Raw genomic sequence first — 21,404 nt, 5'->3', positions numbered from 1 at the left:
CTAGTATCTCAATAGCAATTATAATTGCTAATAATAAGCAAAACCACATGAATATGATGGTGTAAGATTATCTGCTGGTTTAAGGCCTGCATGTTGACATATTTACTAACCAATCTGCCTGCAATATTCTGGTATCACCCATCAGCAGGCTTTTTTGGCTATGAAACGATGAAAGCAATCTGGGCTCACAACAAGCCTCACCAGTACAAAACAGCACTGCAGAAAAACCTGTTTCACTTCTAGAGAAGCAGGAGAGATATGAAGCCCCTGGAGACACTGATTGCTAGTCCATTACGGGTATGCAAGTGGCAAATACTCACCTCATCACTTACTATATGGGGCATTCTTTATTTGAAATGTCATTATTTAAAAGGCAAACTGAACTACTGATGACACACAGGATACATGAACTTTAGCCTGGGATCTCAGTACAAAGCATTCATTCTGCTGGTTTACAGGCCAATCTCATTGCATCATGCAGTTCTTATCAGAGCAGTCTATGCAACGAGTTGCCAGTAAATGACAGGCATTGGCTCAGCACTTGTGAACATCAAACAGACTTCTCTACCTGCCCCAGCTAGTTACTCTTCCTGCTCCAAAATCCAAAAATCTGTTTATGCAAAACCCTCCTATGACTCTTAATTAATTCCAGCAGGCTACTTGGTGCCTCAGCTCCACTGTAAAGTTTACAATGTTTAAAATAAGGAGTCTAATAATGAGCTAATTGAATATTATATATATATACATATAAACTCGCTACTTCTTTAAGGCATGCATAGCCTATGCCTTTAAGCAACATACTCTTTAACAATATATTAAAGATAAATTAGGGTGGGTAGGCGGGCAGAAAAAAGTGAATTTTGAAATGAAAATGTTAGAGAATGCTGTTAATACTCATGGAACCATAGTAAAGAAACCTCAATCTACCACTTCTGAGAAGAGTGAGGAGTTGTGGAGCTAAGTTTTTCCTGAGTCACCTTGTCTGCATGAAGCCTCACTTAGCAGCAGCCAACAGTGCTACTGAGGAAGGAAAAAGCTGTGTTTGCTGCTGGCAGGCCCCCAGCAGCTGGCAGGACTCACACACTCAGTTGCTCCAGGGAACTGCCCCCTCCTCAGACCTTCGGTGTCTGGGAGTGCAGCAGCACCAGCAGAGTGCTACTGATGTGCTTCTTCTGGAGCATCACCACTCCCACTTCCTTCCCTTCCTGTCTGCAATGGAGCTGCCCAGTAAGCAGCCACGTTTTGCTTCTCAAACTCTTTTAAGAAAGACTAAAACTGTCAAAGCCCAAAAAAATTGGGGGTTAGATACCCATCATAGCATTTGGTTCCAGCAGCTGCTCTGCAGCAGGTACAGCACTCAAGTCATGCCAGCAAAGTCATGCAGATTTAATTGCAGTTACATTTCTTTCATTACACAAAGTCATCATCTCATTAGGAGATGATTCTCATGGTCTTTCTGATCCATTAGCTGATCTCTAAGCCCTGGCAGCTGACCAAAGTCTACAATGTGAAAAACAGTTCTTTGTGGTTTTTTTACATCTTTCTAAGCAATTCCACTAGCACAGTTCTCTCACAGGAGAGAAGAGCACAAGTCCTGATAGCTATTTTTTCACACCACCTACCCAGCTGTAAGAGAGGAACTCTAACAAGGATTAGAAGAGCAGCTGGTTTTAGAAGTTTAAATATTTAATTCCACTGAACATTGTATATAATGACCATGTGGCAACCAGGTAACTCTGCCTGCTCTTTGCCCTAACCAGCTGTTTCCTGTCACAAGCAGTTCTCCCCACAGTGCTTTACAGCACTGAGAGCTCTTCCTCCAATACAGGAGAAAGGCTGAATCATGGGTATGCAGCAACTGATAGGAGATTTACAAAACATCTAGAACTTCAAGAATTTGAAGTCAAGCATGATGAGAGACCTTTAGTTCAAAGAGCATGTGAACATTCTTATTCTTCAAATGGAAAATAAACACCCTAAAAATTCCTGCAAGCAATACAAACATTACATTAGTTGCAAATCTACCCATTATTCTTTTCAGATCAGTTCTTTAAAAAGCCTAAACTGGCACAATATAAAATAAAACACATGATTTTCTTTTCTTACCTTGCAGTCCATTCTAAGAATATGGTGTGCAATAATCTTTGGGTTATTGTTGGTGAACAGCTCCTTAACTCTTCTTAACATGGACGTTTCCAATGGCTTGTTTTCAGGAGGAAGTAGCTTGGATTCAAAATCATTCGGTTTAAAACTAGACACTGTCTCATAAACAGGTGCAGAAAAGATGCTGTCTTCTTCAGCCATCTGAGCTGAAGCTTCTAAAGGATCTGCAGGGTTCATTGTAGGATCATCATCAAGGATCAAATAGCTTGTTTCAGAGTTCCTGAATGTTGCCCTCTCCTTTTGTGTCAGATGTTCCACGTAGCTGTTTTTCTGACACAAGCGTTGTTTTGCTGCTGTAGGATGTCTGGCAGGGTTTAGTTCACAATAGTGTCCTTCAGAGCTGTGGGAAGCCAAAGGAGAATCTGGGGGCTTCAGCAGGGGGGCTTTGCTGGGTTTAGGTGGAGGCTTTGGACAGAGCTGACCGTCTGATCCTCTAAGAGCTTCCCCTAGCTGTGACTCTGAGGTGACTTTCTGAACAACTGTGGGGCTTAGAGATGGTTCACTGCCTGTTCTAAATGCAGGTGAGCTTGGACAGGAGTTTGCATCTGCTTCAGGTAATCGAGATGGATGTCTTGAACCTGCAAGTGAAAACAAGTGTTTTAGAAGGCCAAAATACATACAATTCCTGGTGCCTGTGCCAGGGTTCATCTCCTAATGCTATTTCCTAAGGATAATATTGACAGATCATGTCAATTATTTGCTGGCAAAATTGTATATTTTGAGGAATGACCTAGCCAGCAAATTCCATTCACTTGCTGATCCTCCCAAAATCCCAAATACATGCTGCACCATATTCTGTGGTAATGCTGACAATACTTCCAGTCCCTGCTGCACACATAGGCTATCCTGTCAGAGCTGGATGGCCTCCATGGCTTGGAATAGGAGGTTTCTTTGTAACCTGATCTAGGCTATAAAAACAGCAACTTCCAGCTGTATCACATAAAAGATGAGTCATTTCTGAGAATGACAAGTTTGAGATGAAAGCAGAACTTCCCAAAGTCAAGCCTGAGCCTGAACCTGAACTAAGGTATGGAAGGAATGAACTTCAGAAATGCTAATCTTTTTGTGAAACAGAGCTACTTTGAAGAGCTGGATCCATATACTTCTGTGTATTTATTCCTCATCCTGTACCTGCTGCATATGCAAACCTCAGCATCCGATACAGGACTGAGTCCTGTGTCAGACATTCCCAATCTGCAATTCTTGCTGCATTTGCTGGTATCGACAGCCAAGTGGCCAGTTGCATCGTGTGGGTGTTACTGCTTGATTACAGATATAAAAAAAAAACTCCAAATCAAAGGCTGTCACCACCCTTAAGCAGTATGGTAACAGGACCTGCTCAAAGGATCCTATGATAAAATGCACAGCAGAACTCTTCAGGCTGCTGTAGTACCAAAATAAAAGTATCTGCAGCCATGGATTGGAATAATCAATTCAACTACAGAAGGACAGAAACTTTCCTTATAAATATCTGTCCATCCCACTGTTAAAACATAGGAGAACACTCTTTCTATCAAAAGACAGTCTCACTGTACAAATACTTAATATTCTCTTTGTCATGAGAACTCTTCCTACAATATGCATAAAGAATTTTAACAGTACTGTATTCAAAACAAGCAGCCTTGGAAGTCAATACTAGTTTGTCCACATGGGAAGAGATGCATTATTGCAAGCTTCTATACACAAGTGTGTTAGTATGGAAACAATAAACCTTTGAAGAATCTGAGAAATTAAATGCCCCAAGTGTTGTCACATTCTGGATCCCTTGCTTAGGATGACAGTGGCCATAGAACCAGACAGCAGCAAAAGGAACAAAAAGCCATGGCAGTGTTTTTCTCCTAGTGAGGAACATCACCTCATCTGTTTAGTTTACCCTGAGAAAAAGTGGTTACCAGAATTTCCATGAAATACCACTTCTACTTAAAAATGTTTTGCCAGAAAGACACGAGTGAAACAAGTCAGTTCTTGTCAAGCACAAGTGAGGAAAGGTTATACCATAAAAAAAAGGTATTAATGCCAACCACAGCTGTCATTTTTTTGGTGTGGAAGCCTGCTGAGTTGTGTGCTAATGTTCTCAACAACCTGGTGCATAGTAAATAAAAATCCTGTTCCAGTGACTTGAAGAGAAGCAGTGTGTTAACACAGCTTACAGTGGCCATTAAATATAATGTATTTACAGTACTCAGAACATTCAGCAGTCTCACTTTGGTCTGAAGAGTAACAGACCACCTGGACACACACCAATTCTAAGTATGAAACTTCTAATTACAAAACATACCTATTAGCAGATAGCTCTCTGACTGGTGAGCCTTTAAAGGGAATCTTTTCTCCAGAACATGATCCAAACTAGCCGGCTGGCTACCACTTTTTTCTTTGTTTCTAGGGTAAACAAAAATGCAAACAAAACATATCAATATATGTAGCACTTAAAATACATATCTAACTGCTAGAATATATCATAACCAGTGCAAGGATCATTAGCTTTCCACTTGGGCAGCTTATGATAATAAAAGGTACTTCACTCATTCATAAACTGCTGTTGTAGTGGCAGTGAAATGGGCTATACTATGTGTCACCCTGCAGCATTTATGAAGTTATTCCATTTCTAATGGAACATTTGATTTGGACATCAAAACTAGGATCCATTATCCCACATTTGTAGTTTTTATTTCAGGAGTCAACTATGGAAAAACAGACTTCTCTGGAGCATCAGCAAGATGTTATTTTAATCCTTTGTCTTACATAGTCAAGATCTGCCAAGTCACTGCAGTGCTTTTGTGCTTCCAGAGTCTACATGTGATCTCAGTTTGTGGATTTGCTGATCCTTTGCTAAAAAAAAACAGCAAACCCTCATGCCTAGTATCACATCTCAAATCAGAGTGAAAACTCACATCACCTCCACCAGGAGCTGATTCACTTCATTTCCTTCCATAAGAACAGCAAAATTAAGGTACCTCAGCAGATTTCCTCTGGGTATGCTCTGCTCCGGGGACTGCATGCTGGATATACCAAGACTCAACCTTTTTGCACTTTCCATTTTTCCTTCAGGGGTGCTTGGCTCTTTTTGCTGGACTGGAGTTACACCATATTTTTCTTCTAGACACCTGAGAGGCACAGTCCTGTTGACAGGCTGAAAAATAATTGCTCCACTCTGCTTTGATATTGGTGTGCGATTCCCAACGTAGTATCTCACTAATCCAGGGACAGTGTCAAAACTTTCCAGCTCAAACTGATACTGAACACGACAGTAGGCTTCATTGAGTCTTAGAACTGTTTTGTTGATTTTAAAATGCTGAGGGATATTTTTCCATTGACAGGTAAGAACGAAGTTCCCAGGACTGGAGAGAGAATCCCTAATCAGAAAATCTCCATCTCTCTGAACTAGGCCTTCTGCCACCTTCGAAGAAAAAGAATTACATAAAAAATTACTTTCAGAATCAGAAAACAATACATTACAACAAAATATTCTTAAACACAGGAATTAATCTGGCTACTCTGTGAGAATACACAAAGTCACAAATACAAAGCAAAGCATGAAGTGTGGTAGAAGAATGATGTCTCCAATTCTTAATTAAAAGCTCATCCCACAACAGAGATCTGAAAGGGCTTCTTGGAAGGAGCCAGCAGCCAGAAGCTGACCCACTTTTGCGTGTATTTCTTCTAGTTTACTAATAGAAAATAAGGCATGAAGGGAAAGCAGTGACCCAGGATTTTAAGTTTAAAGCATCTGAATATAGTCACACTGAAATTTAGAAGCCATTAATAAAAGATCCTGGATTCTGCCCTTTCATTCTTACCCTACATGACAGAAGCTTTCATTATTTTTTATTCTTTGTGAACACTGGATGTAAACATTACTGACTAGGAAGAGTCAGAGACACCTTGTTTTTCTGTTTTGAGTTAGCCCTCTCATGAGATAAAAAGGACGCCAAGAGCCAAGTGCCGAGTGTGGCAGCTGAGCTGGCCCTGCCCCGGCAATGAGGGAGGCCCGCAGGGGGAGCTCCAGCAGCTCTGGAAGCTCCGATCCAACCTCAGCCTTGCCATGTCTGTAACTGCGTTTGTAAGGATCAAAATGTGATTGAATTAATTTTGCTGCAGCTCTTTCTTCCTCTCCCCCAAGTTCCAAGCTCAAGAAAGAAAATAAACAACATTTTAACTTTCATTAAGAATACTGAACCAACTTAATGTCAGTGTTCTCTAAACAATATGTGATCACAGTGTTCTTGAACAAAGCTTAAATTCCATTTCCAGATTTATTCAGTGCACAAAAATCTTGAAATGTAACTATTTTCCACGAGGGTCTGCCCTGAATCCTTCTTCTGCCTCACTTTATGCCAAGCTGTAATAAATACCATAGCTTTCATACAAACAGGCACTATGTTCCTACTAAATGAATTCAGGTATCAGAGATGTGTACAGCACATCAATGAAATTCTGCTTGTCTGCAAAAGCTCAAAGCACACTTGGCAGTGCAAAGACCACGTACCTGCCGGGGAATACGTCCGTGGTACCAGGCATGGCTACGCAAGTCTTCACTACTCAGCTGCAGCTCTTCCTCTAACTCCTTCTTCAGCTTTTCCGGGCTCTTGTCCATAACTTGCCTCTCCCTAGAAAACTGCAATAAAAGATTAAAAGCTTCAACTGTGCCAAGTTTAGTGATTAACATTTTACCTGGGTTATAACTTCCATCATATGACCTGCACTGGAATGCAGGTGCTGCTTTCAGCAGGCTGGCTTGGCTTTGCTCTCAAGATTGTGTTTGCAAACCCCAGCATTCTGTGAGATAACATGTGATTGTTCTACACCGCACGGAACAGAGCAAAGTGTTCTGCCTGTACACCAAACTAATAATGACACACCTACAAAGTCACTTCTCTTACTTCCTCTTTCCAATAAGAATTCTAACTATATCCAGAAAAATGGAAGTGGACCCAAATGCCCTGCTCCAATATTCTTCCTCCTGTTTAAACTTCCATTTTAAATTCAGATTCTTTCCCAGCAGCCCCCTTTGATCCCATCTAGTTAAGAACATCCCAAATGCATCAAGACAGGCTAAGCTGGACACATACAGTAGTTCAATATTCCTGTTGCCAAAGAACCAATTTGCCAAAGTAAAATTTCAGTCTCAAAGAGCTTACTCCTAATGGTCATTAAATTTGCACATCCAAGATGTTCCCTTGCTAAAGGACAAAAGCTCTTGTTGCCCCTTAGCACAAAAGGCATGAGTTTTGCTTGAAGATATCTCCATCACCACTATACAACTACTATGCAATTTTCTGGAAAATTTGTGTCTTCATCTCTTTTTGGAGCACAGCTTTCATGCTGGCCCACTCTGGCTGGCTAATCCTTATGGATGCAGTGTTGCTAACAGTGAGGTGCAGGATCTCTGGAGTAGCCACATTCTCTTTCATAAGCACTCAGAGGAGGGAAGTATTTTGAACTTCCTTTCATTCTCCAAGGGCTGGGACTCCAGCCCATCTTTGTTGTGCTGAAAAGTTTCAAAAGCCTGAGAACATGCTTGACACTGATGAAAGAATCAGAGTACACCCTCTCTTCAGAGAAAGACCATTAAAAAAAAAAAAAAAAAAAAAAAAAGAGGGATAAGGAGAGAGAGAGGGGGCCTCCAGCAAAACACAGCATTTTGCTGACACGCATTATAGATTTTTTTTATTAGGTCTGGATATGAGCCAAAGCTCATGGGTTCCTTTAACTGACACACTGATGCAAATGAGGAACACATGCATTATTCAAAAAAGAGCTGGGAAGGCTTGCCCACCAAGTCCTGTTCTTTCCATGAACACTGCTCTCTATAGCTTTTTCTTCTTCACAGTGAATACTCACAGCACCTAACCGTGGGAGCAGGTGGCACACATTTAACACTTCTTTCAACAGCCCTCCCTGCAATTTCAGGCAGACTGAATTACAACAGATTACCAGACAGCAGATTTTTGGTGGAATAATGCCAGAGGAGGCATCCTGCTGCCAAGATAATTTAAACATGCTGGGAGCCCAGAGAAATTCTGAGATAAACTGTCCTCTTCTCTCTGCGTTTCTCAGAGAAATCTAAGGCTTCTCTTAGATAAACACTAATAGCTAACATAGAAAGGCAGAGGATAAAAACAACCTGGTAAAGAATCACTTTCACCTTAGCTTCCCTTCTGTAACCACAACAGGGTGTTATTTGTCCATACAAATCTGGTTCAAATGGACAAGCACTTTCATCAAGGAGCAAATTCTGTAGGTTTTGAATCAACCCCTTCCAAGCTTTATGAGAAGACTGTGCAGAAAGAAACCATGCCACTAGTGAAAGAAGACCTTCACTGAAAAGGCTCGTTCATAAACCCACGTACAATATGAAGAGATGAAGTTACTGGATGTACAAGGAGCCACAGAAGAGTCTTGGTGAGGACTGAAGTCCAAAAGCATATTGAAGTGTCAAAACATAGTCAGGGAAGGTCAAAAATGCCCCCTCCACTCCAAACCCTTGTGACCTATCAGACTAGCACAGGTGAAGGACCTCTGGCACTCTATCACATTTATTTCCCATCTCAAATGGCTGGAAATCCATTTAAAGCTGACTGGCAATGATTCTAAAATTAACAGCCCTTTCACTACCATGTCTTAGAGAATGATAGCAAGCACCTACACAAGCTGCAGGTAGAGTGAAGAGCACACAAACTGAGCTGAGGCTTTTCAAAAGCACCTTTTCCCCTGACTGCACGAGGAAGTGGCTGGGGAACTTTTAAAATACCCCCTCCAGGATAAACAAAACCATCCAGCTGCAATGGTGTAGCAAGATCTTCAAGTCATAGCTGTGTGTTTTGCTGATCTGAGAGGAACTACTACTTTAATGTGAATTGTATTTAAGGTTTCAAAAGATGCTTTGGACTGAACAGAGATCTTAAAGAACCCAAAGCTACTACAGAAATTGTTACCATCTTTCCAAAAGTATCTCACAGTATCTCAGTGCAAGTGAAAGCAGAAAAGACTATGGGATACAAAGGCAATAACTGAATTTGCTTGGAGAGTTATACTTTTAGCCAACAAAAAGAACTAAAGGATGAAGAACCAAAGACCTATAGATGATGAAATGGACTAGTTTCATCCATGGTACTGACATGAATGATCTTAAAAACACCAGGATAATCCACTTAGAGATACACATTAATTACAAATACAGCACAGAAACCTAGAATTTCTTCTAGTGGTTGAATGGATTTTTCATCACTCTAATGAAGTTAATGAGACATATATTGAACTTGAACTACATATAACAACATAGCAAGAAAAACATTTAAGGAAACCCAACCAACAAAATTATTAACGTTCATAATTATTGGCTTGTTAAAAACCCTCTCCAGCATCATCTACCACATGGAATATACTCGAATTGCCAGAGAGGTTGGATATCTCCTGAGATGAAAAAAAAATATGCTTAAATAACCTTTGTGCAACTCAGTGAAAGAACTCCAGTGGCTAGCAAAAATCCCAGGATACACAAGGGGAAAACTGCCTTGGGGAAGCAAATTCAGTAATAGCATGTCTTCCTGGACAGTTTTTTGTTCACTGAGACTGACTTCTTACAGAACCTACTAAAGGAGAATGGTGACTGATGAACTGTCTGTAATCTCACCAGCCAACACCTTTCTATGCTACGATCTACACCCAAGGCCTCTGCTCTGCAAGAATCTCTGCAGACACTGAACTTCACATCATGCAAGACTCAAAACTCACTCCAAGGCACAGCCTGTGCAAGCATGTGAGCCTGTAAATAAAGAAGAAGGTAGTAGACTTACAACAATTATTAGCTATGCCAGTGGGCTTGCTTTCAAAAGAAAAGGTGACTTATTCCACACAGCATGATGCAGATGCTTCAGCCTCGTTTCCCAATAGCACCCAGAAGTTAATGGACAGCAATGGCAGGCTGTAAATTTGCACTAACTTCATAGTGACAAACTTCACTTAGTACTACCTCCTTGTTTTATTTCTTTGCCTAAGACACTTTGTTGGCTCCTACTCAATGACAGAAAGCAAGCTGAATTTACATCTACAGCTAGATAGCGAAGTGGATGGTAAAAAAATATTTAAAAATTATCTAGGGAAGAATGAAAGACTTCCATGTAACAAAACATGGTTGAAGCAACACAGGGAAGCTTCCAGTTTAAACACTTTGAGATCTTTAATAGTAACAACCCTGTCAGATAACCCTGGAATAAAAAAGCAAATCAAATCAGCAGTCAATGTTTTCAAATACAGATGCTTTTCCTGGCCTACAAAGAACTCCCTGCAAGTGTGTGCTTTCCAGAACTGTTTGTTCATATTTTAGTTGCATTTTTCCAGTCCTGGTGCTATTTTAAGATATTTTGCCATGCTGAGCTTTTGTGAACAGACCTGTTTTGTGAACAGGTGCTTAAAATAAAAATACATAAACTACCTAGTAATACAATATGATCACCCTCTGGCAAAAATCCTCAAGCCTACTTACATACACTGTGGAAAACGTAGAGAGCCAAGACTTTAGAAGGAGGGGAAAAATTCAGTCAATAGTTATAAACTAAGAAACTCCTTGGCAGTTTATTGTATTTCACAAAGGATTTCTACTTCGGGGCCATTGATCTAATAGCAAACTGTGCTTACAGATGTAACAAGCTATCCTTAATGTTACATATTATTTTACTTTTTTTTTTTCCCAGGCAAATGTTGATCTAGCATACCAAAATCTGGAAAATATCAAAGTTTAAGGAAATAAAACATCTAATTATGATCTCATTTAGGGCAGATTTGAAGAGGACTTGGCCTACCTACCATGATATGCTGTGCCTCTGAAATTTGTGAATGTATTTTACTGGGAATTCCTCACAATAATCTGCTGCTTATGCATCCAAGGGGTTACTTTCATGTGAGTGTTTGGCATTCTTCAAAGGCAACTCGCTATACCAAGCTCTTTAGTCAACTATCCTAATGGAATTTATCACATTAGATTGTGCTGAATAATCTACTATATGAGGTTGGTAGTCAACAAAGAAAGTCCCACAGTTATTTCTGTATTGTTATTAATTAATTTCTCTCTAAGGTGATGATGTGTTTGGTTTATTTTTTTTTTAATTTATGTGTTTTGGGTTTTTTGTTTGGTTGTGAAATTTTTTCTTTTTCTTCTTTTTTTTTTTTTTTTTCCTAAAACAACTTGAATTATGAGGGAAAGGCTTTTTATTTTAGACACTGTTTGGAAGCGGTCCAAAATCTGTCATGCTAGAGCCCCTCATTCAGCTCAGATGAAGCCAAAATTCACATCATCTCTCTTTGTATCCTTCTGGCAAAGTATTATTTACGCAAAGCCCAGCCAAGGTCTGTTACGGGCACAAGACTAAAGGGGGCCACATTCCCATCCAATCTCAATTACTTCCTGGTGCTTTACACAGCTCTGCCAGGTGACAGCTCAATGAGCCCAACAGGCAGCCTTGGAACCACCTGATTTCCTGTTGCCTTGAAGGTTTCAGCAAAAAAAGAAAAAGAGATGGTTATTAGGGATAAATGAGAACAGCTTTGTGAAAACTGAAGTGTGTTCTGAGGAAGAAAGCCAAGTCCATACCTTTCCCAGGATTTCAGTACTTTGTTTAAAGTTTTAATAGATGTACTGTTTCCATCTAAACCAAATGTATTTAAGAGTTCTTACAAATCCATCTTTTCTCCAACACTGGAGGTCTGCTATGCTTGCTTAAGTACACCATGAATGCTGAACTGTAACTTCTGACTGGGTAAAATCACTGGGTCCTACAGAGCCTCCAAACAAATGAGGAGATGGGAGAAACTTTGTGATTAATGAAAAACTTAAATTTTGTGAGATTTACATAGCTTTTAGCCAAGTGGATAATTTAACAGAAAGACCAATTGACAGAAAATATGAAGGGGATGCTGGGGCAAGAACAGGAAACACCAAGAGGGAAGACAAAGGTATCAAACAAGAAAGAAGGGAGAAGACACACAGACACCAAGAACATCTGGAAAGTGAAAAATAATGAAATTTCTCTAATTCCAAGCCACTAGAGATCAGTCAACTTATTCATATAGAAAATGAACATTTTATTGTCAAAGTTCCAGTTCTGGATCAATATATAATTCACTGGCTGCAGAGATCCTTTCAGTCTTTAATCCTGTGCCCTTGTGATCCTAACCTGACTGCCTGTCACTATGAATAAAAGCATTTAAAAATATACAATTACATGAATTTATAATGAGTGCAGTATATGTCATTTCACTTATAACTCTACTAACTGGCCACCAAACACAACACGCTTACACTGAGCATGTACATATTGAACCAAATGCTCCAATATTGTTCAAAAACATTCTTGTCTGTCTTATTTTCTCCTGTACAGAAATGCAGCATTATTGGCCACGGCCTTACAAAACAAAAACTGATAGTGGTTTCTGAATAGTTTTTCTTTGAGAAAGAACTAACTGGGAAAAGGGAATTTCTAAACACAGGAATAATCCATTTTCTGATTGACTTGGAAATTGAACCATAGCTGCTGGAACATTCTTCACAGAGGCAGCTTTCCCTAACATTCCAGAGGGCACAAAGTTCACACAGGACTATAGCAAGTGCTGTGTTAAGTAAGAGGAGGTACAAGAATGGGTGATTTACTCAGAGAGATTAATTAATACAGTAGAATGGCAATTTTGAAGCCACCAGATTTCTGCATGATTCTTCAGGTAACTGGTGACAATTTTTGAGGTTAGTGATGTAAAGATAACAAATTATCATGAAAACTTTCCCCAGGACTGCAATGGCTCTTTAAAATCACGTAAGCTCCATCATGTTCATGTTCTCACTCTGTTGCTATCATCAACAGAAGTTGCCTGGCATTCACAGGAAAGTGGCCAATTTTTTCTGGTTTTGGCTGTTACAGAGTTAATTTCTTCTCAGTAGCTGGTACAGTGTGGTGTTTTGGATTCAATATGAGAACAATGCTGGTAACACACACTGATGTTTTGATTGTTGCTAAGTCATGTTTATCCTAAGTTAAGGACTGACTTTGTGTCTCATGCTGTGCCAGTGAGGAGCTGCACAAAAAGCTGGGAGGGAGCAGAGACATGACAGGTGACCTGAAATGGCCAAAGGGATATTCCACACCACAGAACACCATGCCCAGTATATAAAATGGGGAATTACCTTGAAGCAGGGCTGATAGGAATTCAGGGACAGGGTCTGACATCAGTCAGTGGGTGGTGAACAACTATATTGTGCATTACTTGGGTTTTTTTTCCCCTTTGTTACCATTATTTTTACTAGTATTATTATATTTTACTTCATTTCAATTAGTAAAGTGTTCTTTTGCCAACCTAGAAGCTTTAGTTTTGACTCCCCTCTCCATCCTGCCAGGGTGGGGTGGGTGAGTGGCTGTGTGGTGCACAGCTGCCAGCTGCGATCAAACCATGACAACTAATAAGCAAGATACTTGTTTAGAATGAGGGAACTAAAAAAAAGCCTCTTAGTGCAAAGATCAGTTTAATGTTAAGTGAAGGTAACAGGAAAACTTAATTCTAATGGATTCAACAACCATTTTCCAGTACACCACCACAATTCTAACAAATCCTCACATTTCTATGTAACATTCAGAGCTAGGAGAGCTTCATTTCTGGAATACAGACCCTGAGAAATCCTGAGTTGAGTGTTAGTCAAATTGTAATCCCGCACTCAGTGACCCTAGAGATTTGTACTTCCAAATGTAAATTATGTTAGCAGTTAAGTAAGGGTTTGTTTTGTTTTGTTTTGTTTTTTTTAATCTGAGACATATCTAAATAGTAGATACTACCAAGAAATTAAATGCATAAATACCTACTGAAGAATATTCCCATTCCCATCAAACAGAAGTCACTAACAGAGCACCAGTGGACCCTGTGCTATCTACATATTTATGATAGAAGATAATCAAACTTTTACTGCAGTGTAACTATAAAATTACCATGGGAAATTGAAAAGAATTTTATAATATAAGACTCATCAAAACTGAAATTCAGCAACAAGACAATGGGAAATCAAAGTTCAGGGAGCTATACAAAATTTCACACAATTTTGAGCAGTCAGTCTTTTCACATCTGCCTCTCCCCAACAATAACAAATCTAACATTGAAAAGGCAGACTGATAATGCTGAGTGGTGATTACATGTAACTCACGTGTTATCAAACCCAACTGCCTCCACACACATGCTGAAACTGGATATATGAAGCCTGAGGATGCCAGTGAACAGATTTAGATCATTGCACACTGAAGAAATATGAATTAAGATCTACTATCTATAAAAAGTGTTTGCAATTCACCCAAGATAAGAGATGGCACTAGCAGCAAGCAGCCGCCTATAAAAGGCTTCTTAAGCACGTCACATTCACAGCATTAGTACATTACTCACTGATGTGCTACATCAACGTGCTGGAAGTTATAACACTTGGCAGTCCTGATAATTGGAGTGGCTTTCCCCTTTTGTGCAGCTTCAGATGAGGGTGAATCATAGCAGAAAATTAAGAATGAAAATACTTGAACTTCAAGGCCCTTCCCCCTCTGAGCATGACAACCATACAGACTAGTACTAAAAAACCTTGTCTTGTGGCGAAGTTGATTTCATTAATTTAGACCTCCACATTTTTTAAGTCACCATTTATCACTAATTTACTCTTAATTTACTTATCCTCCTCCAAAAAATGCAAATTTAAAGAAAAATATTTTGTCTTGGAAGTGGCACAAGTCACAATTTAGTGTTTTCTCTTCACTTTCTTCTTTTTTAAACAGAAACAGGAGCCCCCTTGCCTTGAAGTTTCTTTACTTCCCTCAATGTAAAAGCTGACCTTGACAGCAAACAGCTATAAAAAACCAAACAGGATCATTAAAGGTACTGACACATCATGACTGAAGAATGAAATGATCCACGTTCAGATGTTCTGCACTGATCATTATGTTTTCTATTAAACCAAATATCTGCTGTTGAGACCTCAGTTTCTCACACTAAAATGAAGTGTCACAAGGTATGAGTGCTCAAGTGCTGTACTGCTTCCTGTGCTTTGGTGGGACACAACAAGGCATCTCTGAGCCTGGCCACAAACTGCTTTCAATTCAATTGGATAGCATAATAAATTTAGCTCAATGCAGAAGAAGTCTGAATCTCTCAGGGGTAGTTGAGAACTTCATTGTGCTTATTTATGGATCAATTTAGTATTTCATTACATTTGTAATTACTATTAAAACCAAATATTAATGTCATCTAACTACATAAACTGATTTTGCTCAATTTTTACAAACATTAATAATAATAATAATAATAATAATAAAATTTAAAACTGATGACTTCATTTCATACCATCTTATTGTTCATACCATCCTAGGCCCTTTAGCATTTCACAGAATCCATACCACTGGGCCCCAAGGTTCAGACCTTACTTGATTTGACCACCAGCTGTTTCTATACCTACAGCCACTTTCTCTTCAGAAAATGCACCCCAGTTCCCTACCATACAAACTTCTTCAAATAGCAGTTCATCAAATTTAACTATTGCTAAATCTGCATACTGGAACACATGCATTCAAATCTATTTTAAATGCTGCAAATCTCTTTAAATAGAACATTATTTTTGAAAGATCCCAACTGTAATTTGTTTCTACATAAAAGGTTTTATTTTTCACCCTCTATACAGCAAACACTATTAATGTTTCAGTTTCTCTAGAGACTATATGGATTAGACTAAATGGAAAGTTGCCATGACAACAGCACCGTTATTTTAGGTATTAGAAATTCATGCCAAGTTAAATAAAGGGCATATATATGATCAAGAACAAGTTTTCTAACTGCTTTGACAGCCAACAATAAACCCCAATGTCATTTAAAAAGTTCTAGAACTGGAGAATTAAGCCTTACAACAAGAATGAAAATCAATAACAGCACAATAGAGCATCTCTAGCACTCCATTATGATGATAATTGCTGACATCTGTCCCAGTCAGAAGAAGTCCATCTGACCAGAATCACTGTTTCAGAGTGCCCAAAAGACGGAGCACCACACCCCACTTTCAGAAATGGACAGTTATAAGGCTAAATCACTGAAGGTCAGAGAAGGAGAAGCATTTTCAGGAGAAAGCATTTAAGTGAATGCTTCAGGAGAAGCATTTAAGTGCTTCCATCGAAGTTGGAAAGCTATGGTCAGAAGACAGCAACTTTCACATCCTTCCTCACTGCAAGTGCTCCACGGTGTTAAAGAACAATTCACATGTTAATCTTAAATAAAAAAAGATTTTAAAGTGTAACTCACAGATCATCAAAAGTAGTTAGATGCCCCATATGACTACAATTCTCAAGTCATTTAGACACTTCTGTTACTGTGACTCAAAATTATTATAAAAGCTTTTCCTGCACTTACAGTGCATATGGAGCATTTTTGCATAAAATAAATTATGTCCCTGCCCATGGTAGGAGGATTGGACTACATGACCTTTAAAGCCTCCTTTCAACCCAAACCTTCCTAGGAGTATATGACTTTGTGTATCTTGAAATTTAAAAATATCTAAAATATAAGGACAAATCTGAAATTGTCTGAAGCAGTTAAGAAACACCTGCACTCCTGAGCACAATTGCCTGTGTTTTCCTTATATAGGTGAAAAAAAATTAGGGAACCAAATGGTCCGATCAGTTAAGTTCTGAAAACTTGAAAATTTGCTAAAATCCTCCTTAGCAAGTCCTAAACTTGGGATTTTTTACTTAGTCCCTAAACATAAAGACAGCCAGCTTCAGGCTCATAAAACTGCAAGTTGTTCAAGCTTCTCTCTGAGACAATAGTGAATTGTAAAGGTGTTCTTTAAAAGAGAAACACTGTACCCATCCCTGGTATCTAAACAAACACTTGTAAACAAAAACTGAAAGCGTTACTGACTAGCACACTGTAGTTGAAGAAGAGCACCTACCTTGACTCTGATAACAGACTTACGATGATAAAAGCAGCAAAGTGCTGCAATCAGCATTTGAAAAACATTATAATCCTTCGGCATTTTCAGTTCTACTGCCTGTGGTTCCTCAAGACTGAAGATAAACACTCACTACTAGCAGTGCTCTGAGGTTCAGCAAGCTCTTTCTTCAGTGTCACCACTGCCTACCAGTGCTGCTACACCCCCCTACTCACGTATCAGTCTGGGACACTTTCCACAGCTGAAGCTGATACCATCAATTCAGTGACCGCTGGCACGCTGGCTTCCAGCATGCCATACAGAGAGTGCCAGAATCCTCATGTGATCTGTTCCACTCACCAGTGAAATCCTAGCTCCTCTATCTTGGTATCCCCTGCCTCAGAGATGCATTTAAGGCATCAGCACAAGCCAAACTTCTCTTCTTGATGAGTTACAATACCTGTCTCCCAGTGCTGATAAAGGCTTAATCAGTTGCTCCAGCTCAATCATGCAACATCTCTGCCTGCATCATCAATTATACACACATAAAAGAAAAACAAAAGAGGAAAAGCAGTTGATTACTGTTTGACAATTATAAGAACTGAGTTTCGGTAACCAAGGAAATCGGTAAATCTGTTTATTTTTAATTAGGAAGCTTCTGGCAGACAGTCCTTGAAAAAAATATCAAGAAACCAACCCTGTAAACATTGTCAGTGTCATTGTGAGGTAACCAAGGTACCTTCAGTATTTAAAACTCTCAGTGGACAGCTTTATCTTGGTGATAGCCCCATGGCATTGTGCAAACTGCCTGAGAAAGAAAGAACTGAATTAATGAACACGTCTGATTTGGCAAAGTAAAAGTAAGCATCACAACAAAATAAAAAGTAGCAGTTTTATTTATGCCTGTGATTCCATTCTCTTGGACAGCAGAGTCCATAGCCTACTGAACAGTCAGCAAACTGCTCATCAGCAAAGAATCTGCCTGACATACTTCAAGGCTCTCTCAAGAACCAGGACAAAAAAGAGGCAAACAACTTAGGTAATTATGGTAACTGTAAGAGACAAGACATCACCTCCACAGCAGCCTAGTTAACAGATCTGGTGAAAGGAAACCAAATGGACTGGACTGAGGAGTACAAGACAGCCTGTATCACTTAAGAATGAGAAACTTTGAAGAGATCAATCAATTGGATGGTACCAAAAATTACAGAAGTCACAGCAGATATTTCAGATCTTGGATTAGGAATAAATTAATCCTAAGGAGTGGTTAAAATAAATAGTTACTTGTCTTTTTCATCAGCAACAAGTATATTACATAATTAGGAGGACACATATTAAATACTTATTGATGGCCTCGGGTATTACTTGCAAGGTACCTCTCACCTAAAAACAGAGTACTTCCACACTGACTGAACAATGGAAGTGCCCTCAGTGCCTGCATCCAGCAATAGGAACTGGTGCACAAACCAAGCAGCAGCACTGAGAAAAGACATAAAATGTGCACTGCCTTTCAAGGAAAATGGGATGGAGTGCCTACCTGAAAAGAAGAGGAAACCTCAGTGCTGATAAAAAGGAAATGGACGTGTGATGTGTAAAGTTCTCTTACCTATCTGGTCATGGAAGGTTTGCAGGTACCTACCACCAGGTGAAGCACCAAGCCCAGAATGCTCATAAAGGCAGCTAGACTACTTGGCCATGTGTAGGAGATGTTATGCCAGAGACTCTTCTGAGAAAAGGAAAACAATGTAGGAATAAAAGAACAGAACATTAAATGGACTGCAAAGTAATAAAGCTGGCAAGAAAAAAAGATAAAAGATTGGCCAGAAAAGAAGCTGCAAATACTGACTTTGAAGATGAAGTCCTGCTGAAGAGTACTTTATGACAAACTCAAACAATGAATGAGTAGATAATATAACAGGAATGTGAAAGTACCCTCCTTTTCTTTTTGCACTGTGCTGGAACATATTTTAATTTACTTTCAGTTATTTTTCCACTTTAAGGAACTCCACAGGACTGCTTTAGCAGGTAGCCAGGGAAAAGAAGATTAAAAGATACCCTGCAAAACTTCAAACACTAAAGCCTTTACTGTGATGCCTGTTTCTTGATTGAAATTTTCTTGTACTGTGACAGGACATCTCATAAAGGACTGTATTTTTAAAGAATATTAAGCAAAAGTTCTCATAATAACACCCTAATCCAATTTTAAAACTGGAAGGGCAGGAGGGAGGGATGATAAAAAGGGAAGTGAAATTGAAGACTGCATCAGTCAAGGTGTTTTTGCTTTACAATGCTGGCAGGACAGTATTAATATCAGACACTAAGGTCTCACTTGCAATACCATAAACAGAAACTATCCAGACAAGCAATGCAAACAGGAGGTGACAAGAAGGGCTATTAGGATGACTTAGCTATTTTGGCAGCAGAAACAGCTGACTTAGCAGTGCAAATAAGGTAGACCATTTCTGCTCTGAAAAGAATGAGAAGTTCCAAAAAAGAGTTCTCTACGGGGTTGGGAAAAAAAAGGACAGGAATACTATGACCTATCAATGTGTAAACCTACACTGAAATTTGAACAAAGGTTCTCATCCATCATCGAGAATAAAATTCCCAAGTTTTTTTAAAAAAGAAGGATTGGAATGGCAGGTCTAATAGAAATGGTAACTGCCAGTTCCTTATTTCCTGTCTGCTATGAAATAAAGCATCAAAAATTATGTATGTTGAGAGAATGCCACAAATAATGAACCTTAGAAATGAATACTGGACTATTCCATACAGCAGGTGCTGATACTTTTTATCAACAGTATAACTGATAGGAAAAAGGATACTTTATTTAAATGGTAAATTTTAAATGTTTTAAAAATGAAACAAATGGGATTTTTTTTTTTATCAAGGTTAGTATGACTTCTGCCTAGATAGCTCAATGAATGGATGACAGCCTTTGCAAGACACTGTGATACAGCAGTATGAAAAGTAATATTACTGAAAGGAATCTCAATGAGTATGTGAGAAACCTCTGGGTGATAGTATGGTATGGCCTGACTGATGGCTGTCATGACTGAGGACAGCCTTCAGGCTGCTCCAGTTATGCTTCATACATAGGTAAGGATTTACATTTTTAAATATTGACTCAGAAACAAAGGATGGCTTAGTCACATTATCACTCCTGTGGCCTTCAATTTTTTGCTGATACTTTGGGTTCTTGGACTCTGTACATGAGAAACAAACCTGTTTATTGTACCTTAGAAACATTAAATACAATCCATTTGCTAAGTCATCTACTGATGTATTTTAATGCTCTCCAGCACCGAAAGGTCAACAATCAGCTTTATTTCTTAGTTTTCAAAGATTCTTCCTAGAATCTTAAATTATCTGATAATCCCTTCATCTGTTTCTGTGGATGGCTGGTTAGGTTAGATTATTTTTCATAACTTTGATAACCAAGCTTAATAAGAAAGGATTTTTAAGTTCCTAAAATCCATGGCCACACGAGTTCAAGGACACCTGAACATATATTCTGTGTTAAGCTCCTAATAGCCCATTAGGAACAGAAATTAAGGAGTCTCTGCTAACCCCATCTGTTATTACAAAGCCTCTAAAGTTATTTAGGATAGTTTCATGGTCTAGTTTAAATCACCCAGTGTTCCCTTGACACACCTAAACTGTGTCCAGCTTGCTCACAGCACATTGCATATGCAGGAGTTTGAGGTGTTCACACAGGACAGTGTGAACCTGCTCACAGGGAATCTTCTTAGGCTGCTTTAATCCTACAGGTCAAACAAGAAAGAAACAAAGTGGCTTCAAGATTTTAAGTGGCTCAAGTAAAGCAACCACACTCCTTGAAAATATAAATGCTTGAAAACTCACAAGCAGTCTGAAGTTATCAAAACAGTCTCCAGCGCTACAAGAGGTTATTTTGAACCAAGTATCAGGCATGGTCATGGGCGTGCTTAGAATTCACACACAGAATTATGATGATTTGTGATTTCATATTAGAGAAATAATTTCAGACTAAATTGGATGAGGGAATTGTTGGCTAGCCACTTTGCTTTGCAGTGCTCTATTCATTTAAGCATTCAAATCAGCCTAACAATATTCAGTGAAACACATGTAATGCTTTACATTTCACTGCACTAAATGGAAGTAAACAATGCAGGCAGGAAACCAGCTGTAAATGGAAGAAGTACTGTACAAGGGTCAAGAGCACAAATCTGATTAGATCCAGCCCAGAGCCAGCCCTGAGCACTGCTGCTGAACGAGTGACGTGCCACAGACACGTCCCCATTACACAGGGCATGACTATGGTCTGAGTGCCCAT

General features: G+C 39.2%; 1 protein-coding gene across 5 annotated transcripts in view; it reads right to left on the bottom strand.

The window, feature by feature from the left end:
• BCAR3 (BCAR3 adaptor protein, NSP family member) overlaps window positions 1-21,404 on the bottom strand; it is a 98,095-nt gene that overhangs the window by 4,679 nt on the left and 72,012 nt on the right. For all 5 annotated transcript variants that reach the window (XM_053985397.1, XM_053985398.1, XM_053985399.1 and 2 more), the window contains 4 exons: window positions 6,650-6,778; window positions 5,118-5,560; window positions 4,442-4,542; window positions 2,107-2,741 (listed from right to left, as the gene is read on the bottom strand). In XM_053985397.1, the coding sequence (XP_053841372.1) occupies window positions 2,107-2,741; window positions 4,442-4,542; window positions 5,118-5,560; window positions 6,650-6,778 (1,308 nt within the window). The remainder of the gene's footprint in view (window positions 1-2,106; window positions 2,742-4,441; window positions 4,543-5,117; window positions 5,561-6,649; window positions 6,779-21,404) is intronic.

The sequence above is a fragment of the Vidua macroura genome, chromosome 9 (genome assembly GCF_024509145.1).
Source record: "Vidua macroura isolate BioBank_ID:100142 chromosome 9, ASM2450914v1, whole genome shotgun sequence".
In the NCBI taxonomy this organism is placed as follows: Eukaryota; Metazoa; Chordata; class Aves; order Passeriformes; family Viduidae; genus Vidua; species Vidua macroura.
The sequence above is the reverse complement of the archived record's forward strand: the minus strand, read 5'-3'. Positions and strand labels throughout refer to the sequence as shown.